Source organism: Stomoxys calcitrans, chromosome 2, assembly GCF_963082655.1.
Source record: "Stomoxys calcitrans chromosome 2, idStoCalc2.1, whole genome shotgun sequence".
NCBI classification, from domain to species: domain Eukaryota; kingdom Metazoa; phylum Arthropoda; class Insecta; order Diptera; family Muscidae; genus Stomoxys; species Stomoxys calcitrans.
Window position 1 is genome coordinate 52,454,084 of NC_081553.1, and position 20,424 is coordinate 52,474,507.

Here is a 20,424-nt window from a genome sequence, read left to right on the forward strand (position 1 = left end):
GTCCCTCCGTCTGTCTGTCACTCTACAGCCTTATACAAATATCGGCTATAGTTAAAGATGGAGATAAAAAGACGGAGGCCAACGTAGCGCAGAGGTTAGCATTTCCGCCTATGACGCTGAACGCCAAGGTTCGAATCCTGACGAGAACATTGGAAATTTTTGCCTAATGCCAGCAACATAAACGAGGTACTATACCATTTGGTATGGCAGCCGTGTAAAAACTTCTCCACAAAGAGGTGTAGCACCGCGGCACGCCGTACGTACTCGGCTGTAAAAAGGAGGCCCCTTATCATTAAGCTTAAACATGATTATGAGACGTTTGGCCCTGTTCCTTAATGGAATGTTCATGGGCAAATTTGCATAGTTATAGATGACCTATGGATATAGCACCCATTATACTGATTACTCGATAAGAATTCTTGAATTTATAAAAAATGGTATTTTGCCCGGAAATCTATGAAGAACAATGTCGGATAAAGCTGTCTCCAGATTTACTACCTGTTTTCGCCGATACAGTAAGTTGCATGGTTCCCCTCAGCATCCGAGTATGGGCCAGATCTATCCATAATTGTATATAGCCGCCAAATAGCCTGGCCTTCCAATTGAAGGCAATCGGACAAAAGCGGAATTTTTAGCCTGTCTTTACAAAATTTTGTCCAGATACCTTGATTCTTGTACCAGTTGTAGTCAATATCAGAACTTATTCAATTTTATTCTGAAATTAGAAACAGTGAAACCCCTTTAAAAGTATTAGACTTCCGACGTCTAAGTCGAGTACGTGAGAAATATAATCTAGATTGGGTTATTGACATGATTTTGTTTGAAACTTCAAGCTCGTGGTCAAAGTGGTACTGATTTAAAAAAATGGTTTCATTCAGCATACACTGAAATGAAAGAAAGTAAAAATATTTTCAGTTATCCCCGGGGATTTTTTCAATAATTTGCTTGGTGTTGATGTGTATGAACCAAAATTTGAGGTCAGCCTATCAACCTTCAAACAGAGAAAAAACGTACCAATTTTGGTAGGAACGTACCAAAAACGGCAACACTGATTGTGGATCGCGATATTCCGACGCAGGCTTCCTATCTACAGTATTTCTTATATCAACACCACCCTCACAATGGCTGTGTACATATGGTAATTCGTCTGTGGTTTAATGGGCTACTTCCTATCGAACATCCTGCGGTAGGTGTATCTCACAGTTTCTTTGCTCCTCCTTCATTTTTCAGGACACTTTCATATCGGGGACGAAATCTAAATCAAATCGAGAACGAAATCCTTCAGCAACTACAGAGTGGTCTCGTCCAAGGGCGCGATTCTGAAATCCGGTATCTTATATATCCAAGTGAAGAGCACAAACTTTATTTTCTTACGACAAGTTCAGAAACCATACCTCGTAGCCCGTCACGACAGTCCTTTCAGTTACCATTCCATGAACTCACCACCCTGTTGTCCCTCATTGCCCTTGGTTTGCAGGATCATGTCAGGCTTGCAGTAGTACCTCCATGGTTATATACGGTCTGGATTTAAATAACTGGAAAGTCCCATAGGTTCTCCTTGTAATCCTCGTCTACTTGTCTAACCTGCAAAAAGGGCTTTACGATATTCGTTTTAGCCCTCTTCCTTCCTCAAAAGCCTTTGGCGACAGTCCTTTCAATGACCTTTCCATGATCTCACTGATCGTCGATAGAAATTTGTATCGCTTTGAGAACAGCATTTCACCATATTAATGCCACATATATCAACACCAGTCTCACTATGGCTGTGTACATCTAGCAATTCGACTTTGGTTTAATGCGCCACTTCCTGTCGAACATCCTCCGGCTGGAGTAAAAGTGGCACCGTATCTTACAGTTTCTTTCCTCCTCCTTTGCTTTGAGGACACTTTCAAATCGAGGAAGAAATCTATATATTTCACCCCCTCCGACAACCGCAGAATGGTCCCATCCAAGAGCGGGACTCTAAAATCTGGTATCTTATATCTCCAAGTGAAGAGCACAAACTTTATTTTCCTAGGACAAGTTCGTAGCCCGTTGCGTCAGTCATTTCAGTGACCTTTCCAACAGAAATTTTTATAGCTATGGGAATAAAGACCATCCTGATGTCTCTCCTTACCTTTGATTTGTAGGAACATGTCAGTCTTGCCCTGAAAATCCATTCGAGGAATGGCAGAGTAACTCCATGGATTTTCTGCAGTAGTACCTCAATGTTTCTATACGGTCTGGATCCAAATGCCCGGAAAGTGATAATCGCCTTCTCTTTCTCTAACCAGCGAAGGTCTTTACGATATTCGTTACAGCCCTGTTCCGCGCTCTTTTGGTTTGCCTTATTCAAAAGCCTTTGGCGACAGTCCTTTGAGTGACCTTTCCATGATCTCACTGATCGTCGACAGAAATTTGCATAGCTTTGGGAATAAAGACCACCCTGATGTCTCTCCTTACCCTTGGTTTGTAGGATCATGCCAGGATTGACCTAAAAATCCATTCGAGCAATGGCAGAGTAACTCCATGGCATTTCTGCAGTAATATATCGATGGCTCTATAGGGTCTGAATTCAAATGTCTGAAAGGTGCTTTTTGTTCTCCTTGTAATCTTCGCCTTCTCTTTCTCTAACCTGCGAAGGGCTCTACGATATTCGTTACAGCCCTGTTCCGCGCTCTTTTGGTTTGCCTTATTCAAAAGCCTTTGGCGACAGTGCTTTCAGTGACCTTTCCATGATCTCACTGATAGTCGACAGAAATTTGCATAGCTTTCGGAATAAAGACCACCTTGACGTCTCTCCATGCCCTTGGTTTGTAGGATCATGTCAGGCTTGCCCTAAAAATCCATTCAAGCAATGGCAGGCTAACTCCAAGGAATTATTGCAGTAGTATGTCGATGGTTCTATACGGTCTGGATATAAATGAGTGGAAGGTGCTTTTTGATCTCCTTGTAATTCTCGTCTCCTTCTCTAACCTGCGAAGGGCTTTACGATATTCGTTATAGCCTTCTTCCTTCTTGTTCTTTCTGTTTGCGCCATTAAAACGCATTCGGCTTACCTCTTCAATATTTCATCGATTCAAATACGGAACTATAGGGTTGCCCAAAAAGTAATTGCGGATTTTTCTAAAGAATGTAAATACATTTTTAATAAAACTTAGAATGAACTTTAATCAAATATACTTTTTTTAACACTTTTTTTCTAAAGCAAGCTAAAAGTTACAGCTGATAAGTGACAGAAGAAAGAATGCAATTACAGAGTCACAAGCTGTGAAAAAATTTGTCAACGCCGACTATATGAAAAATCCGCAATTACTTTTTGGGCAACCTATTATAATCCAATTTTTTTCCTGTTAGGGCATAGTTTGTGAATATCCCTAGAAGAATAAATTCTTGTTCAATCTTTTGTCAATGCTCCCATGAAGAATTGTTCAATAGATTAATAATTTGGAGTAGTTGCGCTAAGTCAAGTCTGCTGACTTTATTCCTTACAAATCTTTTTCATTTACCAATACTTTTACAACCACCCCCTTTTACTCAATTCTTCGTACACCTCATTTCCTCATTAGTATACCAAAGCGAAAAAAGGCTGAAATACCAAAAATCTTTAATTACATGTTACAGGTCATTAAAAAGGAAAAAACAAAACTTTCATTCCATTTAATGGCACATTCATAACTTTGGCGGGATGAAAACATAATCGTGAGGGTGTAGTAAAAGTTGAAAATATGTCCTTTCATGTCTATGAGCATGTGTGTGATTTCAACCTAAAGTCTGTCTGTCTGCCAATCCGACCATTCACATGGTATTTGTTTTTCGTAAGAAATTAGTGCTGAGCCTGTATGGCTATTCTGGTCAAAGTTGTTTACAAGAATTGGGCTCGTGTTCATCGAAGATTGTGCGTGGGTGTGTGTGTGCGAGAGAGAGAGAGAGAGAGAGAGAGAGAGTTTTGTGCGAATTGGCCATAATGAATATGGTTTAATAGACTTTATGGCTTTTGTGGCAGCATTAATAAAACTGCGGTTAGTTTTGATTTATGTCCTTTTTATGATAATTTATAATGTGGTGGATGTGGATGTTGTTTCTCTTCGTGTCTTCTTCCCTTGTTAATATCCTGCTTAGAAAGATTGTTGCTTCTATTATGTCCCCCTTAAGTTTTTGTTTTTTGTTTTTGAGGGTGTGCTTCATTGTTCAGACAAAAAAAAAGGTGGAAATTAAATTTTTTCTGATGACGCTGCTTCTGTCACCGTTTGGCGGTGATGAAGCGGAAAATTGTGTTGACCAGCAGTAATAGCCACGCAATGACTTTGGCTACACAAAGTGATTTCTTTTTTTTCTGGTTTCATTTACATTGTAATCTTATCATGGTTGTGTTATTATACCTTATTTTCTTAATAATGTCATCATGAAGTAAAAGATTTTTTAATAAGGAATTTAATATTATGGGAATTTTTGGGAATAAAACTTGGTGTGTTGCTGGAATTAAAGGAAATAATATTGGGTTGCCCAAAAAGTAATTGCGGATTTTTCATATAGTCGGCGTTGACAAATTTTTTCAACGGCTTGTGACTCTGTAATTGCATTCTTTCTTCTGTCAGTTATCAGCTGTTACTTTTAGCTTGCTTTAGAAAAAAAGTGTAAAAAAAGTATATTTGATTAAAATTCATTTTAAGTTTTATTAAAAATGCATTTACTTTTTTTTAAAAAATCCGCAATTACTTTTTGGGCAACCCAATATCATTACAAGCATGTAGATTTAATAAAATAAAATATAAAATTACTAAAAATTACTAAAAATTAAAAATTTATTTTATATGCTTTTTTGTATTTATTTCCCTTTCGAGACAGCCGTTATGATCGAAAATTAAAAAAAAATAATTTTGAATAAAAAAGACGCATCATGAAAATATGAAGCTCGCCGTAACAAGCAAACAAATTTGAAATTATTTTTATGCCCTACACCACTACTGTGGTACTGGGTATTATAATTTTGTAACACCCAGAAGAAAGAGGGTTAGACCTATTCATAGGCATACCGATCGACTTAGAATCACTTTCTGATTCGATTTAGCTATGTCCGTATGTCTGTCCGTCTGTCGATGTTAATTTGTGTACAAATTACAGGTCGCAGTTTTCATCCGATCGTCTTGAAATATGGTGCAGGCATTTTTCTCGGGAGCTATATCTAAATCGGTTCAGATTTAGATATAGCTCCCACATATATATTCGTCCGATTTTGGGAAATATCTCAATAAAGTGCTCATTTCGAAATTTGACAGTAAGGATTTTCTCATGACTCTCGATATTACTGGTGAATTTCATAGAAATCGGTCCAGATTTAGATATAGCTGTCATATATGTATATCGCCCGATTTTCGCTCAAAAATCCACTGTAAGCACATTTTTTGACCAATCTTGCCAAAATTTTAATGACAACAACAATGCCTTAGAATTTTGCTCGAAATCGGTTCAGATTTAGATATACAGGGTGGCTGATGAAAGCCGCTACCAAAAAAAAATGTAATAACTTTTTTTCTATTTAATAATAATAATTTAATAATTAATTTAATTAATTAATTAATTAATTTAATTAATAATAATTTAATAATTAATTTAATAATTTAATTTAACATGAATAAAAGAAAAATGTATTCCATACACCGAAAAAAAAATGTAGCAATATTCATCATTGTAGCAATATTCATCAGCCACCCTGTAGCTCCCATATTTTGCACAACGCTTTACTCGACGACTACCACAATATCTGGGAAGTTTTCTAGAAATCGATGCAGATCTATATCTTAATCTGAACCATATATATGTTCGTAGCGCAGAGGTTAGCATGTCCGTCTAGGTTCGAAATCTGGCGAGACCATCAGAAAAAATTTTCAGCGGTGGCTTGCCCCTCCCAATGCTGGGAACATTTGTGTGAGGTACTATGCCATGTAAAACTTCTCTCCAAAGAGGTGTCGCACTGCAACACACAGTTTGGACTCGGTTATAAAAAGGGGCCCCCTTATCACTGCCCTTAAATGGTAAGGGGCCTCCTTTTTATGGCCGTCTTCGAACAGCGTGCCGCAGTGCGACATCTTTTTGAGACGAAGTTTTAACATGGCATAGTACCTCACAAATGTCACCAGTATTAGGAAGAGATAACCAGAGCTGAAAAATTTTTCTGATGTTCTCGCCAGGATTCGAACCCAGGCGATCAGCGTCATAGGTGGGCATGCTAAACTCTGCGATACGGTGGCCTGTCTAATCGATGTATGTCGAGTGGAATAATAAAGGGTGATTTTTTAGCTATTATCTTTTTGGCAACGCTGATATAAACAGCTCACGCACGTTTCGTGTTTGGTTTCACTGTCAAACATCTTCAGTTTGGTCTATAATTTAATCACGAATGGTCTTACAAACGAACAACGCTTGCAAATTATTTAATTTTATTATCAAAATGCGTGCTCTGCCAAGAAAGATTTAGATATAGCTCCTACTATTGTTCGTTCATGCTATTTTTCGCAGGCATGGGATGCCCTCCTGGTGATCGCAGCCTTTGGCTGACTTCGGTTTAGTTTCCGAATCTAGACTTGTAGTCTTTGGGGTAGCCTGTAGCCTTTGGTGTAGCCTAATATAGCTCCCATATAAACTGATCTATCGATTTTACCTCTAGAACTATAGGGCGCAATTTTCATCCGATTTGGCTAAGATTTTGCGCAATGATGTCTATTATGCCAAATTCGGCAGGTCGAGTCTTAGAAAATTGCCATGCTATAGAAACTATATCAGGTAATGGACCGATTCGGACCATACATGGTATGAATGTTGGAGAATTCAAAACAAGTATGGTCCGTATCGGTCCATAACCTGATAAAGTTCCAATATCATGGCAATTTTTATCCTTTACACATTGTTTGCCTATAAAGAGGTACCGGGGCAAAGACAAGACTTGACAAATTTGATCCGTAGTGGAGAGTATAAAAAACTCGGTCTGCCGAACTTGATACTCTTTTACTTGTTAAATGTATTTTTGAGTTTCTTTTACCATATTCTAGATATCCGACCCAAGCAGATTAAGTGTGAGGCGGCTATGACACTTAAGGTTGTAGGAGAATGGATTTAGGATGGGAGCAGCTCGATATGGCGACGATAGGAAACATGGAAGGAAGGGAAGAGGTTTCCCATCGGATACCTGAGATGAACCTTGAAGTTGAGTGCGAAGCACTGCTGCCATCGGCACAGTCTTGGATTGACGGAACCCTAGTATTGCCTAGTATTGACTGGAAGATCATGTTACACGGATGGATCAAAGCTAGAGGACAGAGTGGGCCTGGGGGTGAGAACCCAGGGACTGAGATATGTTTTAGACTGCCTGACCATAATACGGTCCTGCAGGCGGAGATGCCGTCAATAAACTTTTAACCCGAAGCCTTAGGAGTCTTCGCAGTCCGAGTTAAAGGCGTGGGTGACGAATACGCATGCAACCCTGTTCCATAGGGTCGAAACGGTCGGTAGAACGTCGGTCGGTAGAACGTCGGTCGGTAGAACGTCGGTCGGTAGAACGTCGGTCGGTAGAACGTCGGTCGGTAGAACGTCGGTCGGTAGAACGTCGGTCGGTAGAACGTCGGTCGGTAGAACGTCGGTCGGTAGAACGTCGGTCGGTAGAACGTCGGTCGGTAGAACGTCGGTCGGTAGAACGTCGGTCGGTAGAACGTCGGCCGGTAGAACGTCGGTCGGTAGAACGTCGGTCGGTAGAACGTCGGTCGGTAGAACGTCGGTCGGTAGAACGTCGGTCGGTAGAACGTCGGTTGGTAGAACGTCGGTCGGTAGAACGTCGGTCGGTAGAACGGCGGTCGGTAGAACGGCGGTCAGTAGAACGGCGGTCGGTAGAACAGCGGTCGGTAGAACGGCGGTCGGTAGAACTGCGGTCGGTAGAACGGCGGTCGATAGAACGGCGGTCGGTAGAACGGCGGTCGGTAGAACGGCGGTCGGTAGAACGGCGGTCGGTAGAACGGCGGTCGGTAGAACGGCGGTCGGTAGAACGGCGGTCGGTAGAACGGCGGTCGGTAGAACGGCGGTCGGTAGAACGGCGGTCGGTAGAACGGCGGTCGGTAGAACGGCGGTCGGTAGAACGGCGGTCGGTAGAACGGCGGTTGGTAGAACGGTGGTTGGTAGAAACGGCGGTCGGTAGAAACGGCGGTCGGTAGAACGGCTGTCGGTAGAACGGCGGTCGGTAGAACGGCGAAAATCCTATGGGGGATCCAGATCGTAAGAAAACGAGACTATTACTGAAAGCAAGTAAGAAGGTGGTCATTAAAGCTTTCGGTATCATGACAGGACACATAGGACTACGAGCTCACTTATGTAAAATCGACATGAATCAACTTAGGGGAGTGGCATGAAAAACAATTAAGGATTTTGTAAATAGCATGGAATTCCTAACTTAGATTTTCTTTTTCAACCTAACCTAACCTACTTGTTAAAAGTATTTTTGAGTTTCTTTCATCACCCAAATTCGTCTATCGGACATTTTTGACAACTAAGTTAGGGAAGAAATTTTGGAATGGCTTTCAGTTCTTTAACATATATCACTCACCTTTCATTAAATGCTTTAATTGTCCATGTTTCCTCTTCCTAAACCAAACAAATCATATTAACCGTAGTTTTGTTTCGCTTCAAATCCTTCATTTAATGTTACAACCTTTGGCTCATTAGGAAGAAAACACCGTAAATCAAATGCACATTACAACGTAATTGTTTCACATAAAATAGCACAAAAAAAAAACTAAAATGGGACCATATAGCAAACCATTACTTCATGGCTTGAGAGCCATTTCATTTCCTTTTAAAATAGTTGTTAGCAATTTCTGCTCTGCTAACGAACAGCCATTTCCAACACAATGGCAATGGCGCATTTAAATTCTGCCATTGGAACAAATTTAATTCGCATTCGCATTGCCAGCTAGCCATTATGAAGATAAACTCACATTTAAAGGACTTTAACAAGCATAGACACCAACAAAAGGATAATCACACATACACTTGCACACAATAACAAATACACATACACTTTCGCACATATACAAATGAAAGCACCCACATAAATAAGCAAATGCGACGAAAGACTACCACCATCATTACTATAACCACCACTACTACAACAAGTTCAAATGAATGGCTGTGGTTGCATGCCACATTTGTGGTATATTCGAACGTAACCAATTTGTCACTTGTTCTGTGTTAAATACTTGCCCTCAACCTCCTTCTCTGTATCTTTCTTCTAACGCCTTTTGCTATCCTTGTTTGTCTGAAAATGTTTATGAACTGTCATTGCGTGTCGGGCAAGCATTTCACTGCTGCTGCTGTAGTTGTTTCATTTTTATACCCTACACCATAGGATGGGAGTATACTAATTTAGTCATTCTATTTGTAACTCCTCGAAATGTTCGTCTAAGACCCCATTAAGTATATATTTTCTTGATCGTCATGACAATCCGTCCGTCCGTCCGTCCGTCTGTCTGTTGAAAGCACGCTAACTTTCGAAGGAGTACAGCTGGCCGCTTGAAATTTTGCACAAATACTTCTTATAAGCGTAGGTCGGTTGGGATTGTAAATGGGCTATATAGGTCCACGTTTTGATACAGCTGCCATATAAACCGATCTGGGATCTTGACTTCTTGAGCCCCTAGAGAGCACAATTCTTATCCGATTTGGCTGAAGTTTTGCATGAGGTGTTTTATAATGATTTCCAACAACAGGGATAAGAATAGTTCCAATCGGTCCATAAACTGATGTAGCTGCCATATAAACCGATCGGGGGTCTTGACTTCTTGAGCAACTAGAGGGCGCAATTATTATCCGATTTGGTTGAAATTTTGCATGAGGTGTTTTGTTATGGCTTCCAACAACTGTGCTAAGAATAGTGAAAATCGGTCCATAACGTGATATAGCTGCCATATAAACCGATCTGGGGTTTTGACTTCTTGAGCCACTAGAGGGCGCAATTATTATCCGATTTATCTGAAATTTTGCATGAGGTGTTTTGTTATGACTTTCAACAACTGTGCTAAAAATAGTTGAAATCGATCCATAACCTGATATAGCTGCCATATAAACCGATCTGGGGTCTTGACTTCTTGAGCCACTAAAAGGCGCCAGTTTTATCCAATTTGGCTCAAACTTTTGTACAATGGCTTCTCTCTTGACCTTAAACATACGTGTCGAATATGGTATGAATCGGTTGATAGCTAATACAGCTACTCTATAAACCGATCTCCCTGTTTTACTTCCTCAGCCCCTAAAGTGCGCTATGCTTACAAGATTTGGATGAAATTTTACAAAATGGCTTCTACTATGGTCTCCAATATTCAATTCAATTAAGGTCCGAAATTAACCATAGCTCAATATTGTTCCAATAACATAGCAATTCTTTTCGTTTATCCTTTGTTTGCCTAAAAAGAGATACTGTGGAAAGAGCTCGACAAGTGCAATCCATGGTGGAGGGTATAAAAGATTCGACCTGGCCGAACTTAGCTTTTACTTGTTATAACCTACACCACCACAGTGGTACAGGGAATTATAAGTTTGTGCATTTGTTTGCAACTCTAAGAAGAAGAAGAGCCAGACCCCTTGATTAGTATACCGATCGTCTCAGAATCACTTTCTGATTCGATTTAGCCATGTCCGTCTGTCCGTCTGTGAGTCCATGTATCCTTGTAGTCAAAGTGCAGGTCGTATTTATTGTCCAATCATCACAAAATTTTGCACATATAATTTTTTTGGCTCAAGGACGAGAGCTATTTATTTTGGTAAAAATCGGGTCAGATTAAGATATAGCTCTCATACATATGTGTCGCCCGATTTGCACTTAAATGACAGCAGTAGGTATAATTTTCCACCGATATGCACCAAATTTGGCACGGACTATTTTGTTACTGATGCTAACATATTTGCGAAATTTCATCGAAATCGGTTCAAATTTGGATATAGCTCCCATATATATGTATCGCCCGATTTGCACTTAAATGGTCGTAGTAGCTACAATTTTCAACCGATCTGCAAAAAATTTGGCATGGACAGTTTTGCAACTGATTCTAACATATCTGCAAGATTTCAAAAAAATCGGTTCAGATTTGGATATAGCACCCATATATATGTATCGCCTGATTTGCACTTAAATGGCCGTAGTAGCTACAATTTTCAATCGATCTGCACAAAATTTGGCAAGGGTTGTTTTCTTGCTGATCTTAACATATAGGCAAAATTTTATAAAAATCTGTTCAGATTTAGATACAGCTTCCATATATGTATCGCCCGATTTGCATTTAAATGGCCGAAAAAGCTACAATTTTCAACCGATCTGCACAAAATTTGGCAAAAAATAATTTGTTAGTGATCCTAACATATCTGCAAGATTTCAGCAAAATCTGTTCAGATTTGGATATAGCTCCCATATATATGTACCGCCGGATTTTCACTTAAATGGACGTAGTAGCTACAATTTTCAATTGATCTGCACAAAATTTGGCACGGACTGTTTTGTTACTAATGTTAACATACCTGCAAAATTTCATTGAAATCGGTTCAGATTTAGATATAGCTCCCATATATATGTATCGCCCGATTTTCACTTAAAAGGCGGTAGAAACTGCAAATGTCAACCGATCTGCATAAAATTGGACACGTAGAGTTTTGTTACTGATCCTAACATATCTACGAGATTTTATAAATATCGGTTCAAATTTGGATATAGCTCCTATATATATGTATCGCCCGATTTGCACCTAAATCGCCGCAATAGCTAAATTTTCAATCGATTTGCACAAAATTTGGCTCGGATTGTTTTCTTGCTTAACATACACGCAAAATTTTATCAAAATCGGTTCAGATTTAGATATAGCTCCCATATATATGTATTGCCCGATTTTTACTTAAATGGGCGTAGTAGCTCCAATTTTCAACCAAAATTTGGCACGGACTGTCTCGTTACTGATTTTAACATATCTGCAAAATTTCATCCAAATCGGTTCAGCTTTAGATATAGCTCCCATATATATGTATCGCCCGATTTTTACTTCAATGGCCATAGTAGCGACAATTTTCAATCCATCTGCACAAAACTTGACACGGACAGTTTTGTTACTGATCCTAACATTTCTGCAAGATTTCATCAAAATCGGTTCAGATTTAGATAAAGCTCCCATATATATGTATCGCCCGATTTGCAAGATGTCATCAAAATCGGTTCAGATTTGGATATAGCTCACATATGCATAAATATGTATGTATTGCCCGAATTTACAATTGTAGGGTAGGTGTAGGGTATTATATAGTGGGCTCGGCCCGACTTTTGCCTTTCCTTACTGGTGTTTGGTTGTCTCCTTTCTAAAATACTACAGAGGTAGAGGTTATAACAAGCTAGGGGATTAACTAGTAACACCCAAAATGACAGAAGCTGGATTCACTTGTTTTTCATTGTAGGAGTGACTGGAGATAATTGTTTATGGCAATCAAAGTTCTGGTGCTTTTATTCTTTAAACGGTAAAGCTTTTATAAAATATTTTGTTTCTTAGATAAACTCTAGAAAATTGGGTGTTCATATTTTTCCCTTAGAGAGGTCATTAGAATTTCTCTTTTCTTCACTGACTTTTTTTATAGGGTATCCCCAAGCTCGACCTTGCCCAACTTTCCTTCTCACCTATTTTTTTGTTGGTTGTTGTCTTCTCACGTGATATCCTCACATTTGACTATTTACAGGATTATCACCAATTATTTTGTGGTCTCTCTGGCAGTGGCGGATATGCTGGTGGCTCTGTGTGCCATGACCTTTAATGCTTCCGTAGAAATATCCGGCAAATGGATGTTTGGCTCAATCATGTGTGATATGTGGAACAGTTTCGATGTCTACTTTTCCACGGCGAGTATAATGCATTTGTGTTGCATATCGGTGGACAGGTAAGTACAAAAATCGTAAACAATTGTTGGTAAACCCCATTAAGGAAGATCCGCTTGCAGTATGTGTATATTAAATGTCTTGGCTTTTTGTTGTTTTTTTTCAGATATTATGCCATAGTCCAGCCATTGGATTATCCCTTAATTATGACACATAGGCGTGTGTTCATCATGCTGGTGATTGTGTGGCTGGCGCCTGCTCTACTCTCATTTCTGCCCATTTGTTCTGGTTGGTATACGACCAGTGAGAATTGGCGCTACTTAAAGTCAAATCCTCATGTAAGTTAACCACATACTCTCTCTCTCTCTCTCTCTCTGTCTCTTTTCATTTCCTCTCTTTTTTTTAAAGTAAGTTGTTTTATGTTACACTTTAATTGTTCCTGTTACTTCTTTTTTTAAATACATTGAAGAACTAATTACTTCAATGTATCGCGGAATGTGTGCCTGACATAACACATGTGTGCTTGCATAGATATGTGTGTGTGTGTGGTTAAGCCCAAAGGCATGGGTAAGCACTTCATTTTGCCGTCATAGTGGTGGAAGATGTGTCGACAGTGGCAAGCATGGAGGGCAATGGAACCGTACCAGTTTATTTCATGGTGTAACTTTACATGTAATTACGGAACTAATTTCATCAGGACACCAACTTAAAAGGATTGTGATTTTTTTACCTTGCTTGCACATTCATCAGAAATGTCCTATCACTATGGAATGGGGGGCCATATCCAAAGTATGCGAAAATACCATAATAAAATAGTGAATAAAATAAAAGTATAGTCTATAAGTGTGAAGTCTTGGTGAAGTCCATGCCACATAATGGCAACTCCTCTCCATTGGTTGGACTTACCTGTCACTGCTGCTTTCCTTCACATTCGTTCTTTCATATTAACGTAATGTAGTTAACATATGAACGTTCTTCATGTTGTTGGTCTTGTAATCAAGGTAGTTGTATAATTCAAAAGTGAAGAAGGCATTTCGCTTAATGGGCTTGTCATTTAAGCATGCGAAAAGTAAGGCAACACAACTAAAGGCATTTGCCATTGCATATGCACTGACATCACAAGAGAAAAACTTTTTAGGTTTAACACAAAAGAACCAAATAAAACAGGATCACGTTTTGAAGTTGCTGTGGTTGAAATTGCTACTAAATAATATGACATAGAAAATCTTAAAATTAAAAAATTAAAATCAAAAATTTAAAAAATTTTAAATTAAAGTCCAAAAAAATAATTGAAATCAAAACTTTCAATCTTTAAAATCCAAAGTTGAAAAAAATCTGTTTGTTTGTCGGTCAAAAACGGCTGAACCGATTTCCTTGAAATTTTCTGGAAGGAAACATAGGCTATATAATTTTTGATATCGAGAGGAGGCGGACCCTCCCCTGTAGTACCCAAAATAAAAGTACTATCCAAAAATAAAAGTGGACCGATCGGGACAAAATAGGTATCAAATGAAATGTATTGGAGTGTAGAATACGAATATGGTATTAAACCCATCATGCCGCCCCAACCCCAAAACTCCCCCAAACAGACATATTGGACGTTCGTTTCAATATGCGGTTTAAATGAAAGGTATTCGTGAGTAGATTTCAAATCTGGCATACAAAATCAGATCGATGATAGGGGGTCACGCCACCCCTGAAAACGCCATTAGATCCATTATGACTATATGATACTGGCCTGAACTGTTTTTCTTAAAATTTTCATAGATTGTGTACGTTTGTCTCGAAGGAATCATAGGATATATAATTTTTAGATATTGGGTGGAGGCGTATCCTCCGCCTTACCCCAAAAACGCCACCCATATCCGAAAGTGGTCCGATGAGCACAATTAGGGTATCAAATGAAAGGTATTGGAGACCAGAAAACGCATTTGGCATTACAGTTTGGATCCAAGTACCCAGCGGGCCCTCCCCCAAAACTTCTCTAAACAGATATATTCGAAGTTCATGTCAATATGAGACTCAAATGAAAAGTATTAGGCAGTAGATTGCAAATATGGCATAAAACATTAGGTCCAAGTACTGGGAGGCCGCCCAACCCCAAATACCCTCAATTGGGCATTTTAGTCGACCATGGCTATATGGGACTCAAATGAATGGTATTTGGGAGTAGATTACGAATATGACATTAATGGTGGCGCTTTTCCTCCTAAAGATACGTCAAATGGGTTATTTGATCCATTGTTACAATATGAGACTCAAATGAAAAAAACCCTCCAAACGGGAGTGCAGCACGAATTTGGTATCCATATTTGAGTCGAAATGTCTGAAGTGCCATCCCTCCCCTAAAAAACGCTACTCATTACCCTAATTTTTAAAAAACACCAGGAACCGAGCCGGGGCAATCTTCTCACATTAATCATCATCAATGAGTTCTTTCCGATTCAAGTTTAAACTCAATTTTATACAGCCGAGTTCGAACGGCGTCCCGCAGTGCTACACCCCTTTGGGGAAAATTTTTTAAATGAACATACATGGCATTGTACCAAATGTCGCCAATATTAAGAGGGAATAAACACCGCTTTGTCCGATGTTCTTGCCAGGATTCGAATGCGTTCAGAGTCATAGGCTATAACGACACGAATTCGAAATCCGCATTCAGGGCGAAGTGTCCCCACCCTAAAAAGATATTAGAGAGTTAAAGAAGGCGCAGCGGAGCGTGCCCGGCTCGGCTTGTACAAATATAAAAAATATAAATTAAAAACAAAAACAAGTAAAAGCGTGCTAAGTTCGGCCGGGCCGATTCTTATATACCCTCCACCATGGATCGCATTTGTCGAGTTCTTTTCCCGGCATCTCTTCTTAGGCAAAAAAAGGATATAAGAAAAGAGTTGCTCTGCTATTAAAACGATATCAAGATATGGTCCGGTTCGGACCACAATTAAATTATATGTTGAAGACCCATTGGGGCTCACGAAGTAAAATAGAGAGAACGATTTATATGGGATCTGTATCGGGTTATAGACCGATTCAGACCATAATAAACACGTATGTTGATGGTCATGAGAGGATCCGTCGTACAAAATTTCAGGCATATCGGATAATAATTGCGACCTCAAGGGGTTAAGAAGTCAAGATCCCAGATCGGTTTATATGGCAGCTATTTCAGGTTATGAACCGATTTGAACCTTATTTGACACAGTTGTTGGAAGTAAAAATAAAATACGTAATGCAAAATTTCAGCCAAATGGGATAGGAATTGCTCCCTCTAGAAGCTCAAGAAGTCAAATCCCCAGATCTGTTTATATGACAGCTATATCAGGTTGACCGATTTCAACCATACTTGGCACAGTTGTTGGATATCATAACGAAATACTTCGTGCAAAAATTCATTCAAATCAGATAAGAATTGTGCCCTCTAGACGCTCAAGAAGTCAAGACCTAATATCGGTTTATATGGCAGCTATATCAGGTTATGGACCGATTTAAACCATTCATGGCACAGTTGTTGGGTATCATAACAAAACACGTCGTGCGAAATTCCATTCCAATCGGATAAGAATTGCGCCCTCTAGAGGCTCAAGGAGTCAAGACCGAAGATCGGTTTATATGGCAGCTATATCAGGTTATGAACCGATTTGAACCATACTTAACACAGTTGTTGGATATCATAACAAAACACGTCCTGCAAAATTTCATTCTGATCGGATAAGAATTGCGCACGCTAGAGGCTCAAGAAGTCAAGACCCAAGATCGGTTTATATGGCAGCTATATCAGGTTATGAACCGATTTGAACCATCAATCGGATAAGAATTGCGCACTTTAGACCCAAGATCGGTTTATATGGCAGCTATATCAGGTTATGGACCGATTTGAACCATACTTAACACAGTTGTTGGATATCATAACAAAACACGTCCTGCAAAATTTCATTCTGATCGGATAAGAATTGCGCACGCTAGAGGCTCAAGAAGTCAAGACCCAAGATCGGTTTATATGGCAGCTATATCAGGTTATGAACCGATTTGAACCATACTTGGCACAGTTGTTGGATATCATAGCAAAACACGTCGTGCAAAATTTCATTCTGATCGGATAAGAATTGCGCACGCTAGAGACTCAAGTAGTCAAGACCGAAGATCGGTTTATATGGCAACTACATCAGGTTATTGACCGATTTCAACTATACATGGCACAGTTGTTGGATATCATAGCAAAACACGTCGTGCAAAATTTCATTCCAATCGGATAAGAATTGCGCACTCTAGAGGCTCAAGAAGTCAAGACCCAAGATCGGTTTATATGGCAGCTATATCAAAACATGGACCGATATGGCCCATTTACAATACCAACCGACCTACACTAGTAAGAAGTATTTGTGCAAAATTTCAAGCGGCTAGCTTTACTCCTTCGGAAGTTAGCGTGCTTTCGACAGACAGACGGACGGACGGACGGACATGGCTAGATCGACATAGAATGTCGCGACGATCAAGAATATATATACTTTATGGGGTCTCAGATGAATATTTCGAGTAGTTACAAACAGAATGACGAAATTAGTATACCCCCATCTTATGGTGGAGGGTATAAAAAAATCCAAAAATTTTATTGTCAAACTTTGTTGGTATCGTACTCACATCGTAAATACGTTTTCGCGATATATTCGATATAAATACGACCTATCAATGTATGACCCTTGAAGCGCCCACACCTAATGCGGTTGAATAAGTCCCCTAACCAACAACGAAACGTGCCCCGAAACGTTGGTGTGTTGTGATCTCTGTGTTTCTTTATCCATTGCAAGAAATCTTTGATCATCAGAACCCGACAATGGTCCAATTTCTACAGATAAATCTCCACCAATGTAAGGCGGCACTTCAGGTCCTTCTGATGGCTAGAGGATTCGACGTGGTTCTTTTCCAGGAACCTAGGGTCTGCGGGAAATGGTCCGGACTATTCAAGGGTACAGGCAATGTGAGACACAGATCCTGTATTTTCGCAAATAGTAGTCTAAATGGTTTACTTCTTCCGTCGCTTAGCACTGAAGAAAAGCCAGCACTGAGTAGTAGCCAGCATTGAAATTAAGAAGTCTCATTACTGGTTGGCCTCCCTATATATGGCGAACTATTCAGAGATGCCTCTTTCAACCTTTAGGTTGCTGATTGAAGCCGCTTCTGCAGGGAAAGTGATGCTAATACACTTAACCAGATATGAGGAAGTTTGGATATCAAAGAAAAGGGTGAGCTGCTTATCGAATTATTGTATGGCGATTTGTAATAAAGAAAATAAACCGAACTTTATAACCAGTAACAGACAGGAAGATATGAGCGGAAGATATAAGCGAAGGGATATGAGACTGTGAAGTGTCGGACGCCCACAGCTTCTCTGATCATCGTTATATTAGCCTCAGCCTTGGGGAGAAAACTGCAGCAGTGGTCCCTCGGGTAAACAGAAGAAAGGCAAATTAGAATAAATTTCGGCACACATTCTGCATGACTATCCCTTCTAGACCAGAAAAGGTAGTGGAAACTGCGGAGGACATAAACATAATGGTCATGCGGATCTCGAAGGCAATGTATGACTCGCTTGTGTCAGCATGTCTTAGTGCCAAGCCAATGTTAACAGCGACCACCATGGTGGACCCCAGAAATGGTTGATCTAAGGAAGGACTGCAAAAAGCTCTTTTACAGGAGGAAAGCCACAATGGCACCGGCCGATTGGGACGTCTATAAGGCTGGCTAAAAAAAATACAAGGTCGAGCTAAGGGAGGAGGAGTATACATCTGAGGACTCTACGCTCTAGGATTCTCCTATCCTCGAGACCAATTACGATGGGATGTATTCAGAAGTCAGAGAATGTATGGACAATGGCTAGTGATAAACTACTCGTTGATACACATTTTCTGGGAAACTCTTCAACGAACAACGTTGCGCTAGAAGAGATTGCATTCGTCGAAGGTTGTTGGAACATTTTGTCTGAGTCGAAAATCCTTTGCAAATCGGAAATTTTGCCTATGAACATTCCACTAAATAACAAGGGCAAACTTCTCACACCTCAATGAATGCTGTCCGATTCAAGTGTTTAAGCTCAATGGTGAGTGGCCTACTTTTTATTGCCGAGTCCGAAAGGCGTACCGCAGTGCGTCACCTCTTTGGGCCATAAAAAGTCTCGACTCTTTAATTTTCCAGGACCCGATGATGTATTAGAGAGAAAGATCCATTTACTAAAAGCGAAAAATTCCTGGGTGTTGTGGTGGACAGAAAATTGAACTTAAATTTCAGAATTTTGGAAGGGTAAAAAAGGCAACGTTTGCCCCATACAACTGCAAGAGAGCTATTGGCAAAAGTTGGGGTTTTAAACAGAGTGTCATGCCCTGGTTATACACTTTAGTGGTCAAACCTTCTTCTCAGACACCCAGAATGAATTCAATGAATTCAAAAACAGCCCTCGATTGTTATAGATCTCTCAACGAAATGGCTGAACAGTTCAATATTCACCTATCTGCGTGCCGGATCACAGAAATTTCCCAGGGAATTGTAAAGCGGATGAGCTTGCGAGACCAGGAACTACCATATACATTCCAGGGAAACTGGAATCTGTAGATATGACTCTAGCGACATGTAAGGATTAGGCTCGAATAATAGATAGCACAAAGGGAAGTTGTGAGCATTCCAAAATTATGAGAATAATCTAGACTTGAAGAGGTCTACCGTTTTGCTGGCGAGAACAGACGCTTTGTTGTAGAACATATGTTGTGTGGGTATCCCACACTGACCTTCCGAAGAAGTTCCACTTTAGGTTCTCATTTCTTTGAGAACTAGTCTGATTTAGCGTTGGGATTTTTAAAGCGTTCAGGATGGTTGAACTAGAAGGCATCTTCCTTCCTGTGGTATAGCAGTGAACGAAAACGTCTAAGTGAGTCTAATTGCAGACTGCCACTTAATCTGCCTTTCATCTAATTTAATCTGCCTACGGAAAAAAATTATTCTTAATTTTAAAAGACTGTAGCATGATTTCAACAGACGGATTGATGGATGGACGGATACGGCTAGATCGTCTTAGATTTTTACGACAACCAAGGGTTTCTTATTTTAGGTGTCACCTTGCCACACGCCATTCGGTCTCCGCTATAAAAAAGGAGGTTCAAAATTTTAGCCAAACTGGATAATAATTTAAGCGTCCATTGGCTTTAGATGTAAAATGGGACCTCGACTTATATAGAAACTATGTATATCAGATTATAGACTAATATGGATTATAGTTGTCGTGGTTGTTGGAAATCATAACAAAACTTTATATGCAAAACTTCAGCAATATCGGACAACAATTGCATCTACTATTCCATGGCAGCTAGTTGTACGTACCGGACCGATGGAGTCCATCATCGGCCAGGGCTGCAGCCTCGGTGTACAACACACTGCTACAACAACAGCAACAATTGCATCTAGATCTCGGGCCTTAAGAAGTACAATCCAGGATCCATTTTATATGGGAGCTACATTCAAACGTGAACCGATTTCGCTCATTTGTAATCCCCAACGACCTGTGTCAATCGGAA

At 39.9% G+C, this 20,424-nt stretch overlaps 1 protein-coding gene across 4 annotated transcripts in view; it reads left to right on the forward strand.

Moving 5' to 3' along the window:
* The window catches only part of LOC106082119 (octopamine receptor beta-1R), a 353,347-nt gene that overhangs the window by 282,313 nt on the left and 50,610 nt on the right, over positions 1-20,424 (forward strand). For all 4 annotated transcript variants that reach the window (XM_059362044.1, XM_059362048.1, XM_059362045.1 and 1 more), the window contains 2 exons: positions 12,730-12,927; positions 13,032-13,203. In XM_059362044.1, the coding sequence (XP_059218027.1) occupies positions 12,730-12,927; positions 13,032-13,203 (370 nt within the window). The remainder of the gene's footprint in view (positions 1-12,729; positions 12,928-13,031; positions 13,204-20,424) is intronic.